Source organism: Amia ocellicauda, chromosome 19 (assembly GCF_036373705.1).
Source record: "Amia ocellicauda isolate fAmiCal2 chromosome 19, fAmiCal2.hap1, whole genome shotgun sequence".
Lineage (NCBI taxonomy): Eukaryota > Metazoa > Chordata > Actinopteri > Amiiformes > Amiidae > Amia > Amia ocellicauda.
The window spans coordinates 22,258,419-22,280,170 of record NC_089868.1 but is presented as its reverse complement, the minus strand read 5'-3'; the positions used below and the strand labels follow the sequence as shown (position 1 = coordinate 22,280,170).

At 36.8% G+C, this 21,752-nt stretch overlaps 1 protein-coding gene across 1 annotated transcript in view; it reads right to left on the bottom strand.

Annotated features, from left to right (window-relative positions):
- Positions 1 to 3,675: 3,675 nt before the first annotated feature.
- kcnt2a (potassium channel, subfamily T, member 2a) overlaps positions 3,676 to 21,752 on the bottom strand; it is a 39,259-nt gene continuing 21,182 nt past the window's right edge. Inside the window, exons 12-28 of the mRNA XM_066692247.1 lie at positions 21,430 to 21,493; positions 20,515 to 20,623; positions 20,201 to 20,309; positions 19,868 to 20,017; positions 19,052 to 19,281; positions 18,552 to 18,765; positions 18,276 to 18,381; positions 17,907 to 18,079; positions 17,192 to 17,263; positions 16,317 to 16,451; positions 14,686 to 14,797; positions 13,743 to 13,844; positions 13,057 to 13,140; positions 12,492 to 12,620; positions 9,287 to 9,587; positions 8,510 to 8,594; positions 3,676 to 6,410 (exon numbers count right to left, since the gene is read on the bottom strand). Of these exons, the coding sequence (XP_066548344.1) occupies positions 6,302 to 6,410; positions 8,510 to 8,594; positions 9,287 to 9,587; positions 12,492 to 12,620; positions 13,057 to 13,140; positions 13,743 to 13,844; positions 14,686 to 14,797; positions 16,317 to 16,451; positions 17,192 to 17,263; positions 17,907 to 18,079; positions 18,276 to 18,381; positions 18,552 to 18,765; positions 19,052 to 19,281; positions 19,868 to 20,017; positions 20,201 to 20,309; positions 20,515 to 20,623; positions 21,430 to 21,493 (2,284 nt within the window). The 3' untranslated portion in view covers positions 3,676 to 6,301. The remainder of the gene's footprint in view (positions 6,411 to 8,509; positions 8,595 to 9,286; positions 9,588 to 12,491; positions 12,621 to 13,056; positions 13,141 to 13,742; positions 13,845 to 14,685; positions 14,798 to 16,316; positions 16,452 to 17,191; positions 17,264 to 17,906; positions 18,080 to 18,275; positions 18,382 to 18,551; positions 18,766 to 19,051; positions 19,282 to 19,867; positions 20,018 to 20,200; positions 20,310 to 20,514; positions 20,624 to 21,429; positions 21,494 to 21,752) is intronic.

Sequence of the window (21,752 nt, the reverse complement as noted above, 5' to 3'; positions counted from 1 at the left end):
ATATTAAAAATAACAGTTTTTGACAGACCGTTTAATTGAATCTGTGTTTATCAAAACGAGAGCTGGCGGTGTATCATTTTCATTCCAGACCCGAGTTTAATACTTTAGCAAGACATGAGCAAAACAGTTTAATTGAGTTTGTATGATGAATTAACAAATCCATTGCACATTGTGTTATTTGTCATCTGATTAATGTCTCATAATTAAATTACCATCTTTCACAGCAGTGTTTTTAATGTTCTTGGAGGTGCACTAACTAGAATTGATTTTGCAGTCAAGGCTTCAATAAAAAGGAATGTTTCATGAGGTATCTGACAAACATGTTGATAGGCGTTTGTGTGAAATATAAATTGGTTGTGTTTGGGAATATGTGGGCTGTTTTTGATATTTGCCCCAATATTTCTTCAGATGAAAATAGGGGACGCTAAAAATGTCAGTTGTAATACCACAGTGCACAATGTATCTGGATACTATCACCTTCACCAAACTGTTACAAATAGGCATTCATTAGACAACACCGCAAACCTAAAACTACTGGTTGGAACAAATACTCAAAAATACTGGCATTGTTATTGCATCAGAAATGTAACTAAGAAAGAATTAAGCTGTAAATGTGTATCTCTGGGACGTGTACTAAAGAGACCAGTGAGATGAGCCATTTCTATCAGCTGATGCAGTATCAGGACTTCAAATAAACAAAAACAAAAGCACAATGATGAGTACAGCACGACGATTATTGAGCTGACTAATCTTCCACTCATGAAATCAGGGAGAAAAACAGAACATCCTGCTGCTGGCTTGTGCTCCCCATCCATTCATAATAAACATGCGGTACGCCACCTCGTGGAAGCCAATATAATATGTCTTACCTACACTACGACTGTTCAACAATTTCTACCAAGGACAGTGGCAAGTAGTGCAGGTATAATGTCATGCTAAGTAGCCTTGATTTGATTAAAAAATGGATAGACTAACAATAGAAAAGTATTTTACTATTTCTAGTACATAAATCATTTACTGCTTTGTTACAATATGTGAATAAAAGCAAATAATAACAACAACAACAACAACAGCATCTGAATACATCCAGTGCAGGTGCCCTAATAAATCACACTCTGGGAAACACATTTAACTATAGCTTTTTCAATCTGGTATGATTATCATTTCCTTCTCGGTATGATTATGTTTTTTTGGATACACCTTTTCACTCTTGTTTATGGTACTGTACCATATTTGCGGAATATAAAATACTAACTTCAAAGTCAGATTTACAGCGAAGTGATAATATCTTGCCTTGGTTCTGTAAATCACAGCGCAAGCAACACATTGATACTCGGCCTGCTGTCAAATGTCCTTTTAGTTTGGCAGAATTTAATTAAGTATTGATTTGAAACACCGCTTGATTAATTTCAAAATCATTCTGAAGTATTTCTGTGCAAAGAGTGTGAATTTATGATGTATAAAAAAAAAATGACATGAAAAAACACATATATAATTAAACATTATAACCACCCTAGACCAAGTAAATTTTACCATTCGAGGAAACTAATTTGGAAATGGATCGTTTGTATGACAGCATTTCAAAAGTTTAACTCTTTTTTTATCCTTGTCTTGCAGGAGTGTCGAAATGCATGATGCACAAACCACCAGAGTCTCACAGGCAATCAAGAGTAATCTAGCAATTAAGTCAGACTTGTCATTTCAAAATAATTTACCTTCAAAACAGGTTGCATATTTCTTCTTTAACAAATGTGCGGTATGTGCACCTCACGGGTAGACTTCCATTTATTCTCTGTGTGAAGCTAATCAGATCACCTTATTTTAATGAGCAAAAGTCATGACATTTAAAAAAATATATATTAGATGTAAAAGCTTTGGTGTGCTAAGTATAAAAGCCCCCCCACCCCCACCCTCTCTCTGCATATTGATGAGTATGTGTATGTGCTTGCCTGAAAGAATCCCTTCAAATTAAGCCATTTCAAATGTTTCTCTTCAGAGAAGAAGTCACAGCCAAACGCCAGCATCTCAAAAACCAAATATGATATTATAATGTAATTTCCTTTGTGCATAAAAAATCTAAGGCAAATCTCCTGGGCTAGTCAGCCTCAGCGTGTGTGTTTGTGTGTGTGTGTGTGTGTGTGTGTGTGTGTGTGTGTGTGTGTGTGTTTCTCTATAGCTATCTTTAAGCTTTCAACATTTTCCTGCAACTTGTTAGTCAGAAAAAGGAATTCAAAACACTATCAAAAGATAATTATTATCTCCTCTAACTCATCTCTCTCAAAATTGGAAGAAGCATAATATCACCAATACAACTCAAAGCTTAATTTTCTGCATTAATAGAATACACTTTTCAGCTCGACTCCAAGTGCAAATAACAAGGGGATAACTAGACATTGACCTAGTGAGAAGAATCCAGTTCCTCGTAGAAAATGAAAAACGTTGATATCAGTTTCTGAGGGGAGTATTGTGCCCAGAAAATAATACAACCAACTCCGCGCTGCTGTAAACAACAAACTATGACCTTGAAAAGATTCTGCTACAAGTAACACAAAACAGTGACAGGAGACTCAGCTGGAGCTCAAAAAATGTGCACAGTGAGCAGAAATCCCCAAAACACTGCTTTACAGCTTTCCCACTTCTGATTTAAGGCTCCTACACTTGAGAACTCATGGACAACAATCAGAATTGAGACTTCATTTGAATAAAAAGCTATACAGATATATTTTTAATAGTATGGTATAATAGTGCAAATAAAGTGCATGTGCAACAGACAGTGTTTTACCATTTGTGGTTTATTGTATTAATTATTAGTTAACATGATTCAAGCAGATGACATTGGCTGCGTCCCAATTTTTTATTAAAAGGCTGAATCCAAATTGTTTGGGGGATGCCTTTGATTTCATGTATCTCCTGCAAAAAAGTATGTATAATCAGTAATAATGCAATTAATTACCCAACTTAGAAATCCAGAGCATTAAAAATAAGCCTGAGCTGTCTGAATAATTTAATGTGATGAATGACCTCGATCACAACATTTTTACATTAGATATAGTTAAATATGAAGAATTTTTTTTCATGTCAATCTCTATACAGACTTTTTAAATGCTTCTTTATACAGAAAAACATTTTTCTTTAAACTATGCTGTAATTTTCACTGTTGCTTCAGTTTTCCACATAAGATAAACTCAACTTCCCCCGGGATGCGTAAATGTCACACATTGAATCCTGTTCTCTTCTCTCCGAGGGGATTTCCTTATGTCTGTCCTGTTGTGTGCTTAGTGTGTTGATTGAAGCAGCACTCTGGAAATGACTGTAACATTAAAATACAATGCCGCGGCCTGTCACTTTTGTTAGGTTTTCAGAGGCACTGTGTGAGATTCCAAGTAAAAGGAAAAAGACATTTATAACAGTTTGTGGTTGGATGCTTTTAAGGAACATACAACACACATACACCTTGGGTATTTCTCTTCATGGAAATTAAGTGTTAGATAAAAACCAGGTATTTATTTTTTATTATTTATACAATCTCTTGATGCATTGACCCATATTCGTTTCCCTTTGCTTTGGTAAGATGTTCATGCTTTCTAATTCAATACACAACATATAGTACGTGTACACTGACTGGATATGCTATGTCTGGACAAACATAGGTGGAAAGGAAAAGACACTCCAGAATGAAATACAAAAAGGTTTTATTCGTATCACATACAGTAAAGTCAGGTCTGAGATCAGGTATTGTACTCTGCTTGGTTTAGTTAAAATAAAAGTAAAGTTAAATAAATAAACAAATAAATAAATACAAAAAACATAAGTTTCTGAGCCTAAACAAATAAGAGGTCCATACTTTGGGAGTAGGGGGAGCAGAGTGAAGGAGTTTAAATCCAGGGAAGTCTCCACAAACACCCGTACGCAACAACATGACCGACATCCGCTGAAGAGCTCGGTATCTCTCTGGGAAATCCATCCACTCTGCCCCTGCCTACAGCTACACCTCTACACCATCGCCACCCCATACAAGTACAGCTGTCTTCGAATGGGTGACCGGTGCCAAAGATAGCAAAATAAACTGCCTCTTGGGGAGTCTTAATTCATTAGACAGAACAGACAGTTCCTCTGAGCGCTGCCAGCCTCCCACACCACGAGGACAGATTGTTTTGTTATGGCTTGCAGATGGTTCAAGGAAGATGACTCTGCACTCCAACACGATCTGAGAACTGAGCATCACTGGCCCAAACAAAGAGCCAGTAGGTTTGCAGAGTTGCTTTTTGTTACGGACACATGACTTTATGTAGCGTCAATAGATGCCCTTCCACTGGACGTCATGGATTTGGCTTCAGAACTCTTCTCCCTGGTATACAAGTGCCATGTGTTTTTTTATCTTAAGAAAGATGATGATTCAAATTCTTAAAATATGTATCTACAGTTTCATAATTACAAATCGTTCTCCTGCAATATATATAAAAACAAATTTGAGGGTACATATTTTTCAGCATTAGCAATATTTCCACCTGACTTTCGTTGCTGTAGGTCTCCCAGCCTCATTTCAATTATTTGCAGTTGTTGATACATTAAAATTCCAATATAAATTATACAAGCCTAACTTTCGCAATATGACCTGTAAATCATGATGAATATATTAAGGGTGATACACAGCATTCATCCGATTAGACGCTTTCACAAACAACATACCATCGATATATTTCTTTCTGAATTCTGTTTACAGGAATAAACTATTAGCGGTAAATCACGTGGCAACATTCCAGTGTCAAGTCATTATAATTGCAGCCATAACTCGCAGGGTGATTAATTAAAAACACATTTTTTAATGAGAAAAATAAATTTGCATTAGGTTACTTATCTTTGAGCCTAAGGTCATCCCTCATATATTAAATATGAATACAAAATTATTGTGCACATATGGTGGTTAAAAACCGAATATTAGAGATCCTGTGGGCAGCTGGTGGCTTGTGTAATTGTAAGTGGAATATTATCATGGATTTCCAATTATGTAAGCATTATTTATTATTTCGGTTGTTAGCTTTTTATTCTTATCACTTACCAAATCAAACTAAAGTAAAAATAAAATGTAAAGATTTCATTATTTTAAAAAACGAATAATTGTGAATTTTAATATGGAATGGTGTATGATTAATAAAGGTCTAAGCAATGTAGGTACATTAAGGAGTAAAGCAGGTAATTGTTTAAAAAGTCAATAGAACCGATATAGGTGTATTGTGCGTGTTTCTTTAATAGAAATGGGTAACGTTTGTGTGAAAATGTTCTTGTAAAGACAAAAATACATGATATGCTACATCCTTATATGACATGTATATCATGTATTTATATATATATACTGTAACCAATACTGCAACAGACAGCAATGCAGGTAAGTTTAAATCAACTATTATTTACGATGATTATGTATGATTTTCAAGGTTTACTATATTTCAATGATCATTCCCTTTCTGATGGGGGGCCTTATATAATTCTCTAGGCATTTTATTCACATGCTTAGTCTCAGTGTTATGAAGATATCATGTCTGAATCCAAATCAATTCTTAATCTCATCAGCAGAAAAGAAGATAAGGACATCGTTCAGTGTTCTTGTATTCTAGCATATATAGTAATATAAATAGTAATGTTGAAAATAAAAACAAAAAATACTGAAAGTATGCATAATATAGCTTAATCCGTAGCTTAATTAAATTAACTGTTAATATCCTGGTGTGCCGCTACTGGTATAAAAACATAATCACATATTGTTGTTTTCAGTTAGATGAGTACATTACAAAACCATCAGTAATTAAATAAGAAAAAGTTCATAATAAAACTGTACATACAAAGCTAAATGTATCTGACTTGCTGCCATAAAATATGAAACACTACTGCTATGTATTTTCAATATTGTGTCTTGGAAAAAAAACAAGTTATATATTGTATTAGATTTAACACAATTAGTGTGTTGTATTGTGTCATATACAATACAATCACTGTATACACTGGTGGTCTTCAAAATGTATTTTCCCAGTTTGGACTTGGCCACAGCTGATTGTGATGCATCACACAAATGAAATTAATCAACTCAAAAAGTGCTGACGGGTGTTCTGACAGAGACGCACTCAAGTCTCTGTACAACATCATCGAAATTGCCTTTTGTACATTGTGAACAAAAACATTTACATATAATTATTGTTTGATATGAGGACAATTATTGTTTTTATTTCCCTTGAATACCTTAAGGCAAGTTGCTTTTTGTTGGTTAATTTGTTTTTCCCCATCTGTGGCATCTGACAGGAACCAATCAGAGTTGAGTTTCATCCTTGGCATCATGTCCACTTCCAGTATGATTTCCAACACTACTCTCTGCATCCTTTTCGACATAGGTCAACGGATCAGGTCTAATGAGATAGCTGGATTGAAAAGGTAAGCAATAATTTAAAGGGAAGCATAACTTCAGGTCCTACATCTCTGTTAAGGAACCATATATACAAAATCTGTAGTAATAGTAATAGTAATAATAGCCATTAATTGGCCAATCCTATACAAAGAGACATGATCCTACAAACCTCATAGTTTTATTGAATTATGCATGATTAAAACACAGGGGGAAAAGTACAAACATGAACAAAAAACATAAGATCCTTTGTACTGGGACAGGGTGAACACCCCTGGTATAGAATATGGCCTGGATCAAAACTTCAAAGCATGTGCTAATCATTAATTCAGAAATGCAGTTGCTGCCAAATTTGCATGAGGTAGAAGGGAGGAAACTCTGTCCAACGAGGTATCGGTATCAGAAAAGTAATTTGCAATTGTGTATAAAAACTGTAACTGGCATAGTCTAGTTCAATAATGTTTTCATTTTCAGAAGCAGTCATTTTACGGGGCAGTGTGGATCGATGTATAACGATATCCGGTGTTAAACTGCAACTCGAAAACAAAGATGTAATTAAAAATAGTGCATCCTTTTTCAGCAAGTGATGTAAAAGCCGGTTGTCGACTAAATCCATTCAACAAAACTATAATTTACATTTTCAGTTTAACAACATTATCCAGAGTTATTGTTTGATTTTTTTTTCTCAAATATTGCTGTAATGGAATCAGAGCAACATGCTGAAATTATGAAAGATACATTTGCATAGAATGCTGCAAGGACAACAGAATTTAAATATACACTCACCTAAAGGATTATTAGGAACACCATACTAATACTGTGTTTGACCCCCTTTCGCCTTCAGAACTGCCTTAATTCTACGTGGCATTGATTCAACAAGGTGCTGAAAGCATTCTTTAGAAATGTTGGCCCATATTGATAGGATAGCATCTTGCAGTTGATGGAGATTTGTGGGATGCACATCCAGGGCACGAAGCTCCCGTTCCACCACATCCCAAAGATGCTCTATTGGGTTGAGATCTGGTGACTGTGGGGGCCAGTTTAGTACAGTGAACTCATTGTCATGTTCAAGAAACCAATTTGAAATGATTCGACCTTTGTGACATGGTGCATTATCCTGCTGGAAGTAGCCATCAGAGGATGGGTACATGGTGGTCATAAAGGGATGGACATGGTCAGAAACAATGCTCAGGTAGGCCGTGGCATTTAAACGATGCCCAATTGGCACTAAGGGGCCTAAAGTGTGCCAAGAAAACATCCCCCAGACCATTACACCACCACCACCAGCCTGCACATGATGGATCCATGTTCTCATTCTGTTTACGCCAAATTCTGACTCTACCATCTGAATGTCTCAACAGAAATCGAGACTCATCAGACCAGGCAACATCTTTCCAGTCTTCAACTGTCCAATTTTGGTGAGCTTGTGCAAATTGTAGCCTCTTTCTCCTATTTGTAGTGGAGATGAGTGGTACCCGGTGGGGTCTTCTGCTGTTGTAGCCCATCCGCCTCAAGGTTGTACGTGTTGTGGCTTCACAAATGCTTTGCTGCATACCTCGGTTGTAACGAGTGGTTATTTCAGTCAAAGTTGCTCTTCTATCAGCTTGAATCAGTCGGCCCATTCTCCTCTGACCTCTAGCATCAACAAGGCATTTTCGCCCACAGGACTGCCGCATACTGGATGTTTTTCCCTTTTCACACCATTCTTTGTAAACCCTAGAAATGGTTGTGCGTGAAAATCCCAGAAACTGAGCAGATTGTGAAATACTCAGACCGGCCCGTCTGGCACCAACAACCATGCCACGCTCAAAATTGCTTAAATCACCTTTCTTTCCCATTCAGACATTCAGTTTGGAGTTCAGGAGATTGTCTTGACCAGGACCACACCCCTAAATGCATTGAAGCAACTGCCATGTGATTGGTTGGTTAGATAATTGCATTAATGAGAAATTGAACAGGTGTTCCTAATAATCCTTTAGGTGAGTGTACATCAACATTTTTAAATTTAATAAAACTGCAATAATTTTTCTAAACTCTAACGCTTCTCTGACGGGCCCTGGAGTATTTTGGTAAATATCACCCAGTATTGTTTAATTCAATATTTGCTTTACTTACATAATATCATTCAGCTCCAGCTTCGAGTCAGGAGATGGATTGATTAAAATGTATGAGAGCGTGCCCTGGTGATCATTCATTTCATCTAGATAAAAACATGGGCGATGTACATTTGTCAATTAAACATAAATTAATACATTTAGCATCAAGCGTGTTCCAGTGCTTATCATTGGTTAGTTAATCACACCATAGTACTGTCTACTAAAACTACAGATTCATAAATATTGACAAAATATCAGATTTTCAGACAATATGAATGAGACCAAAAGAAATATAAACCTTTCAAATCAGATTTTTGGGATGGAAACTCATCCATTAGCACAACTGTATATTCAAATTAGTATTCTGTCATATGGAAGCATATAGAGGACTTAATTCAAATGATAATGCAAAATGGAACATCATTATGCAATCCCACAATTGCATAATTATGTTCCATTTATGTACACATTATTTGGGACAATGAAAATGCAATAATCCCATTTGCATTTGCATTTTCATATACTTGTACGCACATTTGCTGACAATATTAAAATAATAATGCAAAAGCCAATGGCAATTGAATTACAAAGACTTCCCCACTTTATGGTGGACTTCATTCAAATGAAAATGCATTTGTGAAATGAGAGAAACGGCACCCATCTTTGCAAATACATGTCCTAGTTCTTACAATGTTTTTTGGACAAAATGAAAATGCAAATGTCAAACACTAAAAGTTTGAACATAATTATGCAAGTGTTTTTCAGTTGACCCACAATATTAGTGTTTTCTCCTCACCGTAGCCAGCCGTTGAGAGACCCAGACTCTTCATCCTGTTTTTCACCAGTTCAGCCAGTTCTTGTCTCTCGGATCTCCTGCAGAGACTGATTCTTTGCTGGCCAATCTTCTCGGCCGTCTTGTTGACGTGTCTTGGCACTTTCCGGCTCAGCCGCCTTGCCCACTGCAGGCTTTTCTTCCGAAGCAGTGGCCGGTCGGACTGGTCGCTGGAGGTGGAGTTGCGGTGGTTGGTTCGATATGTGAATTGTTTTTTGGACTCTTTCGTGTCTTCACAGTCATCGGCATTAACTGAACTTTCGGACTGTGTTGAAAATAGTTTAAAAAAGTGTAAATGCATATGAATTCTACTTTCCTGTTGCACGATCACGCAAATGAATTAGATGTCACTTTTATTTTATTTATCACCCACATGGCTATCACCAAAGTTTACTTTTACTTTACAGCATAATCCAACACATGACAAGGTTGGCTTTTTCAGGAATAAGTGAGCGTTATAATCAACAAACATGCGAGGGACAATAACATATTAGTCATATCTGAAAGACCAAGGACAGAGAGAGATTTATGTGCTATTGTGTGATTTTCCATCTGATTCAGTTGAAAACAAACACCATACATATTTAACTATGATGGGGTTAACATGGTTGTTTTCTTGACTATTTTAATGCCTGTTACACACTTACTATAGGGAATACATTATAGTGGCCCTCCTTTTAAAGTACATCCATCCATTTTAAACATGCGAAGCTCTGAATTAATAAAATGTTATAAAGTATTTGAGATTATGCTTATCAAGAGTATTGATAGTGGCAGTCTTTAGTACAGTCTGTCAATCTTTGAAACTCTATGTCAAGGAATGAATTTACTTGAATTGCTGAAATAACATTGCAAAAGATTAGTAAGAAAATGCATTTGTTTTTTTTTAATTAACACAAAACGCATTAGCAGATACAATCGATAATGAGATATGTTGTCCACTCCCTCGCCGAATCATCTAACAAGAAAACACAATATCCAAATATCGTTCAATGTGAGTCACTCTTTGATCGATTGTGTTTAACTGGAAATTAAATCGGAGCCATTAAAAGAAACCTCAAATGTGCTTCTCTCGACGAAATGCAATTTCCACCCGTTACATTTCTGTATATGTGGATATAATTATACAATGCATGCAGCCTAATGGGATAATGAAAATGTTCAAAAAAGTGTGAATTGATTGCTCAATATTAAAACTGCAGGGGAAAAAAGAAATGTAAAAGTGAATATTTAACACCTAGCCAAGCACACACATCAAAATGCAGTTCTCACCATTCTCATTATACTAAATAAGATGTAAACGTGTGTACTAATAAGCACAAGAAAACAACCACAGTAAAACATCTGTTTATAGAAAAACTGCTTTATCTATCATGCAATATCATGCTGAAATTGTGAATAATAAATAATGCAAATCCTAATAGTGTACAATTTGCTACTTCTCAGGCAAAGAAATAAAATAACAGTGCTAGCATACCTAAAAAGTAAGGTATCATTACCCTTTTTATATCTATCAGACACTTGTGATTTGGAAAGCTGATGGTTTCTTTTTTGCTTTCTTTTTCCCATTTTAGACCCTTATTAATCTATTTCATCATAGAACTCTATAGTTCATCAAAACCCAGCCTTGGCTTTAAAAAGTGAATTGGTGAAAACAAAATGGTTTAATACTTATTGTGAGGTCATTTTATGGGACTTACATTGAGGAACAGAATAGAGAAAACAAACAAACAAAAAATAGACACTTGTGATATGAATATTAGATCCATGCAAATGCAGCAAATAAAATGACAGTGATCTGTAATAGCAGGATGAGAAAATAGAAATTTTTGAACATGGAACACTTTTATGGAACAGGCTGAGCAATACAAGTGGATAATACAGTAAATATGATGGGGGTTATCAATGAGTAACAATAAAATGTAATGGACTGTGTGATTGAAAACAAAGCATAGCTGATTGTTTGCAACTAAATCAATGACATGGATCTGTACTTTGGGCACAAGAGGTGGTCCAAGAGGTTTGTAATTGAAGTGTAGCTCATTAATGGTTTTCATTATACACTAACAAACCGCAATAAAGAGTCGTGTGCATTTTTATCAGAATATTTTTGTGTGCTTGTTTTCCAAAAACACTTTTCTCTTTCTCTAGAGTAAAAAGACCGCGTCTTTTGATCAAATGTTTTCTTTTATAATAAAGAAATACATACATACATGCATAAAAGGTTTGTCAGGGCTACAGCCCAGCACTCTACACCAGTCTAGCACTTCCACTTTCCCCCACTAGATGTCGCCATCGCCCTTCCTTACCAGTCACTTCTCCCAGCTCCCTTCATTCAATCAATCAATCAATCAACATTCCTGAACAACATGTGCTCTTGTTCAGTCACCCTCTGCTCCCATTCGCTCTGCACCTCCCCTCAGTGTCTCTCACACTTTGCAAAGTTTTGTCAGTTTCATCACTACATGTCCAAGCATTTCTTGTTGTTGCCGAGTTCTCCGGATCTCTTGCCTGACCTCCCGTTGCTCTATTTGCCTGATCGCCTGACCCTTGCCTGAGACCACGACCACGTCATTGCATTGCCTTGATTGCCCTGTCCTGCTGGTACCTGACTGTCCCTCCCAGCACTGCAACTGGGTCCACCTGTTCCTGTGCCCCACGGTACGTTACAATATTAGGATGCATCTTAGATAACCCAACTGAGATACAACATAACACATCACAGTACAACCACTGTGTACGATGTGATCTGAGGCTGAGAGACAAGTCTGTTGAGCAGCACTTCAGCAGAGTAGAGAGAGTGAGGATTAATTTAATAATGAATCCTTACAATTAGCGCTTCACAATGTGATACAATGCCACATTACCTCAATACCGGCATGGAAATAGAATTATTCTTGTTGATAATTATGTTTTCATGAAACCTTGTTCAACTGAGCTATAATTAAAGGTTCATTAATACGTAGGTAATTGATATAATCTATATATGATGATTATATACACCAAATGAGGATTGATCTCAGAGTCTGTTAATGTAGACTTCAGTGTTAAACATTTGTAAGCCTACAAACTAACTATGTTATCTACATTTCCATTTTGCACTTTTGTTTCCTTTAAAAACTCTCCTAAAACAACAGCATTCTTAAAAAAAAATGATACATTGCAGTACCTCTGAAGCTGGTAAACTCTGGGATTCTGTTCTATAGACCCCAATGGGAATATCTCCTGTAGAGGAACAGAGCTTTTGATACAGTCTTCCATAAGTCCTGATCCATAAATCATCTTCTGTAATTTTCATCTGAAAGAATACGTAATATCTTATTTTAAAATGATAATATATGTGGATTATATTATTAAGTGTCTACAACTATTTATTGAGAGATGGAACAACACAATCAGGGCTGCTGTCATACTAGTTCAAGGTGATATGCAAGAAATTAAAAAATGACTGGCCCTGATGCTCTGCGATAAACTATGAATATCCTTTTTGAGATATGCAGATTTTACAGCCTTCAAAACAATATTTTAAAATTGCAGCTGTCTGTGTGATGTTATGTTTCTATTTGAAGTACAAGTATAGCATTAGATGGTGTACAGCACAAGTATATCACTTTTAGTGCCTGTTTACCAAGGTCTCATCGGTTTCTGCTTTTAATTGTGAGTAAAGAAGGCATTATGGAGTTAATTCATAACTGTAAGAAAACACTCAAAAAAGAAGAAAAACAATACTTAACAGCACAAAGAAATCCAGATCCTGGCGTTGTATCCAAACCTAGAAGAAGTCTTGTTATGGAAATCATGTAGTCCTTCACAAATGACTAAAATAAACATAAAATCAAGCAAAAGAGAGGATAACAGCTAAGGTGTTGGAAGTTGATAAAATATAACACAGTGCGATCTCTACTTTTAAATCAACACCTTGTGCTAAAAAGGGATGGGTATGAGAAGATGACACTTTGGTGACATGACTCCTTCTCAAAGATCTGTGGCACACGAGCTCAATCACCACAACTTAGATTTCAGAACAGGCTCTGTAGGTATTGAGGGGCATCCATGGATGACGGCAGGACCAGATGCTGGACATGTGGTCGTTTAGGAAAGGAAATCTGTTGAGCAGTTGCTGCACTGGGGACTCCACACCAGACACCTGGCTGTTTGGATCCTTTACATGCAGTGCATCCTGGGATATAGTGACTGAGTGCATACCACAGATTAAAAATGTACATCACCTAATGTGTACTACACCTGCAAGAGGCTAATTAAGCAGAAGTCTGCACAAGTATTACAGTGATTGGGAGGACGTTTTAGACTGTAGCAAGATTATGTGCAGGCAAAAGCAAGCATTTACATGTTACATTAGTGTAAATCGGGTGCTAATAGACTGCTGATGAAATATGTTTTGAATAACAGCATACATTACCTGGTACAGCAGTGTGTCCAGCATGCTAATACTGAACACTCTCCCAGCAGCAAAAGGTAAACGAAACATGAAGGCTAAATTGGAGCCTCTCTCGCGTTCTTTCTGCCAGGAAGAAAAAGGAAGGAGTTACACAACAAAGTGGGACAATACAGCCCCCTGCTGTTGAGTATGACCAAACATTAAACAAAAAAAGCAGGTTGATAACAATCACACCTATTAAAGTAACATGATATGTTGTATGCTGTCAAACATACAATATGCTTTCAAACTTGTATAGTGATGTAATTAATTACTTAGAGAATTAATTTGGTCTGTATTCGTTTGTGCAAGTGACTCACTCCTGATCCTGGCATCATTGTTTCCATTTTACCTGAGCTCTTCACACATAAGTTGTGATAATTACTGATTTAAAAACCTGTAGGGACCTGCACAGAGTATCACACAGCAAGCCACATGATACTCTTCAGAAGCGGGCTAAATTAATTTCCCCTTACTAGTGTTTGTATTTCAATATTTATGAAAGAAAAGCACTAAGATCCTAAATAATGAACACCATTATCAGATGTTTCACAGCAAACTACTTGTCTGCTTTTTAATATGATAGACTGACAGTGCAATTCTTCCAGAAACAGAACAGTTGACGCAAAGCCCCCACAGTCTATAAACCATCTTCTATTTGAGGTTTTCCAGCCACTGTTGCGTTCATTTTGCACTGTGCCGAATTAAAGATAGCAACACTTGTGCTACACCTGCATATAGCTTTGTTGAGATCAAGGCCTACAGTGATTCGTTTGAAAATCTAAATTTGGCAGTTGAGTTGATCTCACTCATCCAAGGAAGTCACACGCACTGTTTCCTTATGGATTACAATGGGCTACACTGCATGGGACAAACACAGTCAGTGCGTGACGGCATATGTTACATGTGTGACTCGATCCCCTACCTTTTCGAGTTTAGAGAGGGACAGGGAGTAGCAGTCCTTGGCCCGAAACTGCATGAATCTCATGTTGGCAGGATGGGTCAATTCAGTGATAATGCTTAGACTTGAAAACAACCTAAATAAAACCAAAAATGACAACAGGCATAAAGAATTTGAAGCATTGTAATCTCTTGTCATTACCATTTGATCCAATGAAATGATTAATTACTCTATATGTTTAGGATATATTTGTGCATCAATTATTAATGAATAAGCAATGTTTAGCACACCATTAAATATACAAGATATTACAAAATATTAAGATAAAAAACAGTGTGCAAGTCCTTTACGGAGAGTTTGAAAATTATGTTTTTAACACCACTGTGTATGTTTTTATTAAAAGGATGCAACACGCACATCATTTGACACTATTTTGTCCAGTAAACAACCATGAGAAATCATTGAAATTACCAGTGTCAGATACTCCTTCATCTTCTACTCTAAAACTATCTACTACTACTGATTATAATAATGATCATAATGATCAATAATAATACACATTATATGAATGAACTCTAATGTACCACAATTTCAAAATGTATTGTTATAGTTAGATATTACATTATCCAAAATAAATTCAAGTATTTCACTGTCAGTAAATTCTTTTAAAATGGATGCATGATTAAAGTTAGTAGTTTTAGTTTCATGTATTTATTTATCTTCACTTATATATGTGTCTGTGTTTGTGTGCGCTGTTGTGGAAATGCCACAGTAGTTTGTGAATCATGTCTTTGTCCGGGAATATAATCATGTAAAATCCTTGTATCTTAAAATAAAAGCACATTCACAAAGTGACCTTTTCCTTCAAAGCGCATTGCGAGAGATGTCTAAAGAAACATTTTTATAAATAAGAATGTGATTCCTCAGGCGTGTGGAAACTGTATGAGCAAGGAATTCTGATGCCCTTTAAGATAAAGCCGAAAAATATAAATAGCTCAAACATGTGAGATGGGATCAGTCTTGTCTTTCCAGCACATCTTTCGGAGGCTTTAGATGGTTGCATAAATGCTTTTTGTCTAAGCAGCTAATCTTGATTATTTATGGCTTTCCAAGTGAATGCTCTTATTGGCTGTCAAACCCGCACTGCCATCTGCCGTCCGGAATACATATTACACCAACAATTTAATTACACACCACATCTGCATCAGTGTTGCGTTCCTGATTACATCGTCTTGCTGCTCGGGCAGTGGCATTGCTTACAATAACATATCAGACCGATACAGGACAGCGAGGACTGAACACACTCTTATGAAAATGTGTTTTGATGTGCTGAGATCTGTACCCATTTTGAACTCAGCCTGTCTCCTGAGTGATTAATTCAGCCATCAACCCGTCCACGGGTCTCCCGATTTGTCAGATTCAGTGTCGATCTGGTTGCACGTTACCATAGGAACTGCAGCTCTGTGATGGCGAGTTTGATTCATGCTCTCCTTCAAGTGTAATTATAGCCTCAGCAGCTTCCTTTACTCCGCTGTACAAATGACACGCACTGTAATGCTGACTCTGGGTGACAATAGATATGCATGCTTCCTTTTCATTTAGACACTTCCTACCATCTGTGTCTCTCCCGCAATGTCCGCACTGCAGCCTCTCACCTGAAGAGCGTCTGGACGTTCACAATGGTTTTGGCATCGGCCATGTAGTCCTCCTCGGCACTCATGGTGCTCTCCTTGTCCACCACTACCATGTTGGCAGCAAAGGAGACCCCACAGTGCAGAAGATCATCTAAGCTTTGATAAAATATGAAACACACGCATGACCTCAACATAGCACAGAAGAACAAAGGAAAACTTCTGAACTTCTGCTTACATGGAAACCGGCCAAGAAGAAAGTCAGATATTGTATTGTAGACGTAAAATATTCTGGAAAGGAAGCTAACAACATGTAAAGAATGGATTAAAACCGTACATATATATAGAAATATGTTTTATTTATAATTAGGCGGAAATATCTCTAAAGCACACTGAGGTATTATACGATACAGACATATTGTGTCAGAATAACACACTTTTAATCTTCCTGTCTGTGTGTGTGTGTGCATTGGCTTCAAGGTTTTTGATTCAGTCCAGGCCTTATTGTAAAATGTTTTAGTTTTTTTTATGTTGCAAATTAAACTGGAAGGCTATTTTCTTAAACGATTTAACTGTGCAATAATAAAGGCCTGATTCAATTTCATACTGATAATTCAATATCCTGACTGCCGTAATTTCTCTTTTCCCCAGGAAGTGTAATTAAGACACGATATATAAATACACAGACAGCACACTCATATTTTACATCCTCATTAAACGTCATGCTAAAAATAAAACAAGACAAGGTTCGGAGATGCAGCACACAACATGCAGTATATACATAACATGGAGTATGACAACAATCAGTTGAACAATACAAACTGAAGCATGTGAATATGCACAGTTTTAAATATGATTCATGCAAATGCAAAATCACTACAACAAGAATTGTAACATACTTGTCAATTGAGCCAACCATGTAGTAAACCATTGGAAACCAACAGATTGCTTCCAGAAAATGTGTATCTGGCCTAGAAAATGGGTATTTGAAAATATAATGACACTTTATTGCTCCTAATTAATGATGTGTTCAATTAAAGTAAAATAATGAAAAAATCAAATATGATAAGGCAACTGTCCTTATTACAAGGATTACATAAAATCAATTATGAAGTATTGTTGTCATAACTTTAAAAGAATGTGAGTTTTCCTGGACATAACTTTATACCTGAATCCAAAATCATTTTGTTTATGCAAGAAAAACTTTACAATCTTGCAATATTTGGTGAAAATGTACTTTTCTAAAAGCAGGAACATTTTGGCGTCTGTGGAATTATTCTGTTCAAGATGTCATTAATTAAAACCATCTTTTAGAACTTTAAATACTTACACTTGAATAGAAATACAACCACAGTAGGTTCCTTGGCTTATCTCTCTTTTACAGACTTCTCATTCACCTTTTCATACTTTCAGTTTTTGTTCACGTTAATTTCCATTTTCATGCTTAGTAACAAAAGCCCAATTAATTATGTATTTCATCGGGTTAGTGTTAGTTAAGGCCTTTCACAGTCTCAATTGTCTCATAGGGTTGAATCATAGTCATTAGGAGACGTGAGAATTAAGAGACTCCACTTTCGTCTAATTATTAGAAAAAGGTCACTTATATATACTTACGGGTTATCCAAGAGCACAACTATGGGGCTGAGCTCTTTCTTTGGTCTGTAGTATGCCCTTAGAGGAACGATGAAGTTGTATAGTCCATTGCCGGCTGTCTCTGCAGAAACTATAATCAACTTGTTTTTAAAGCTGTGTGCTTTGGCGTCTTCATAACAGTTATGTGGCCAACCCTGAAAATACAAAATAGGATGAATGTGCCAACTACCTTTTTCTTCACAACATCACATTGTTTTGTTTGATCTGTGAGCAGTTTAAGTAAAGAGTACATTTGTCCATTTTAATTTAATACCACTAAGTTATTTTCTTTAAAATCTTTCCTGTGTCGGTGGTAGTGATGGAGATTGGAACGATGGTCTGGCAAGTTACCTTATCAAGCCTGAGGCAATGGAATGGCACTTTTTCTCGAAGAAGGTGACAAAACGTTGGAGAGCTTCCGATATAAGGTGAATTTGGAGGATAGCCTTTGATATACCTTGGAATAAGCGGGATCAAAACAGAGCGGTTATGAAAACGTGTTTTGTTCACAACTGCGATGCATGAAAACATTAAGTTCATCTAACCTTAACAGTGTTGGCAGGACGAATAATCAACAATAATGCAAGATGCTGTAGTCACAACAATCACAACCCATCACAAACTCACTCCTCTGTTGACAATTCATCGTCGTTAGGTATTGCTTCATCCTCTGACTGGTCACCGAGTAAGTCGCACGTCTGAATGCACGAGGTGTCTGCTACTTCTAACACGGGCGCAATACTGGGTCTCCTGCCCTCTGCGGGAGCCCCGGGAGGAAGCGCCAGGTTTGGGCCACTGGAGGACCTACACCCTGTATCTTGTAGGTCTATTGCAACGGTGCCTTCAAAATAAGCATTCCAATACATATATAAACAAATACTGAATGACATTTAATATAATTATAATGCCAGCTATTGCAATAAAGCAGGCGCAGTATGATTCATGAAATGTAATAACATTGCTTATAACAGCTTATAACCTTGTAGTTATACTGTGCTGTAGCTTCAGTGAGTTTGCCTAGACTAGGAAAAGCAATAGCTAACCTTTTTCTTTCAATTTCCTCATCATGAACTGAAAACCACAACTGGTCTGGTCTTCAAAAGCAACGACGAACCTATTTTACTTACCCATACTAGCAATAACGCTGTGAACAGGAAGTCGAGACGGTCCGTGGTAACCTGCATTCAAAGACTTGCTCTTTGTTTGCTCACACTGGTTTTTAAACGTCGAGTTCTCCTCCTTGGTGATGTTGGTGTAAAAGCACGTGTCACTGGAGCTCATGGTGATGCGAGGCCCTGGATTGAGCCAGATGTTTTTATTGTCTTTTTTACGCACACCGATTAGACAGACGCCATACCTGAATCAGAAATGTGTGTCAATTAAAATCCAGAAGTAATCAAACATGTTTTACAGTTTCTCGTTGGCTTCCAGTACAGCATTACAGCGTCACAAGCAGGATCAGCTGTATAATGTTGTAAGTTCTTTCAGAGATGTGGCCTTCTCAAAATAAAATCCACCCGGAAGCCATATTCATTAAGCAGTTGCGGCATTAAATTCATAATGCCATCACATGACAGGGAGCAGATGGCATGGTCTGCAGGGATTCTTAAAATTAACATCCTGGAAGATGTATGTGAGAGTTTACCACTTAGTTGTTTTCTCATTAGAGGAAAGAAAAGAAAAAGTGTAGGTTAAGTGTGGTGGGAAATGATTTATGTATATTGATTTATGTAAATTTTCTAAATGATCTGGAATGTCTTGTTTTATTATACCTAGGCCTATAACATCCTGCTTTTTATAATGCTATTTCATAACTATATAAACAAATTCCAACAAACTTGTGCTCGTTTATTTTAGAGTGCGAAGTTTCAGACGCAATGTATTCAAATCATTTTCCCAAGTTGGTTTGTGCTTTGTGTTTCCAACGCTTCGGAAAAACTCACTTCTTATGTGCATGAAAAGAGGCGTATGTGAAACTCTTCCCCTCGTATTCGGCAAAAAACACACTGTGCTCTAAAACGATGTGGTAGATTTCATTCCCCGAACATCTGCCGTACATCTTCTGCCACTGCTCCTGAGACTGTTGTCCTTCCCTGCAGAACAAGTTCATCATATAATAAGGGTTGCGAGGGAGAACATAACATTCTTTTCTTGTAAATGCATCGTTATACAGCTAAGCGACGTAAACACAATAACTAAGCAACCACGATTTTACTCCTACAGTTTACCGAGAGAATGAAAGCACTGCGGTTTAATCTGTAACAGCTGAGACTTACTGTCCTCTGGACGTGTGAACCAGCAGGGTAATCAGGGTAGATGTTGCTGGACAAATACAGTTTAGTGCCAGCATGGCATACTTAAACTCCTCTTCACAGACAACGTGATCTATATCAAACAAAAAATAAAGGCTTATGTCATGCTATCCGTTTCAGACCATGACACACTCAGCTCTTCAGAAACTGACTAATAATATTGACTGTGACGCAAAATTACTGGTTTTCTACATGCAGCACTGTTAAATGACTTAAAAGACGATATATTCAGCAGAAGCGTCATCATACAGGCAGGAAATCCCAGTGCTTTCTGTTACCTGCAAATTTGACGTGAAACTTATTCTCGGGCTTGAGAATCTGGACGTAAAGTGGACAATTTGGCGCAAAGTCCTTGACAGCCCAAGCTCTTAAAATGGTTTGGTGATCCTGCGACATAAAGGAAAGAAAGAAAAACAATAACAATAATAAGCTTTTTCAAGTTTTTTGCATCTATATTTCCAGTAATTGAGAGAATTGGTAAATGAATAAGTCTTATCTTTTGCAGCACATTGTTCTGGTTTCTGGTCTCTATTTAGCTCTTGCAGTTATACTTATTCACCCACTAGAGGGAAGCACTATCCCCTGTATGCTGGAATTATTTCAATATTTAGAAAGAGAAAGATATTTAGATCGATCAATAGGTAAAACCATGTTTATGTGTATGCATTTACCCCTAATGATTCAAAGAGTATAGCACATGAGTTAAAAGTTGATCCATTTAACTCAATGACCTTTACTCTGTCTTTGTAACACTACTTTGATATAACACGGCTGCTGGAATTCATATCCTGCAATTAATATTAATGGGGAAATCATTTCTGGAACCGTCTCAAATGAATGTCAGTTCTGCTGGGTGAAATTAAGATGGCTTGGCTTGACATTCAAAGCAGTCAATGCATCGTGTTGTATCTACTGGGAAATGCAAAATCTATTATAATTATACGGCGTTTGTTTAGTATTTAAATACAGTAGGGGCTAGTGTAGTGTTAAAAATAACACCCCTTTAACAGAACTGTAACCCATCCCAGTTGATTGAGTTAAAAATGGGCTGTGCAAATTTTGGTGGCTGCTGACAAAGTTTACAAACCCCTTGTTTCAACCTGGGTCAGTCAACACTTGCTCACTTTCTCATTTATCAGTTCTCTTTGCATTTCATCCCTGAATAAACGTATTTTGGGTTATAGTCTACTTACAGCAGCCGTCCGATCAACTTCACATCGACTGCTTAACACAAAACAAGCCTCCGCGTTGTCCATTCTGGGGAGAGAAAATTAAAATGTGTGCAACAAAAAATATATAAAATCCTTTGCAATGCCCCAAGAGGAAAATACATCATACAGCATATTACACACATTAATACACATGCACGGAATATATTTGTGAGAAAATAATACTATTTATTCTTTCCAGTAAGGATATTTCAAGATATACAAAGAGGTGTGTGTGTTAAATGCTAATACTCAGTTTCAGGAGTTTACTTCTTTATCGGAATTACAAAATTTTGCGGTGACATTAA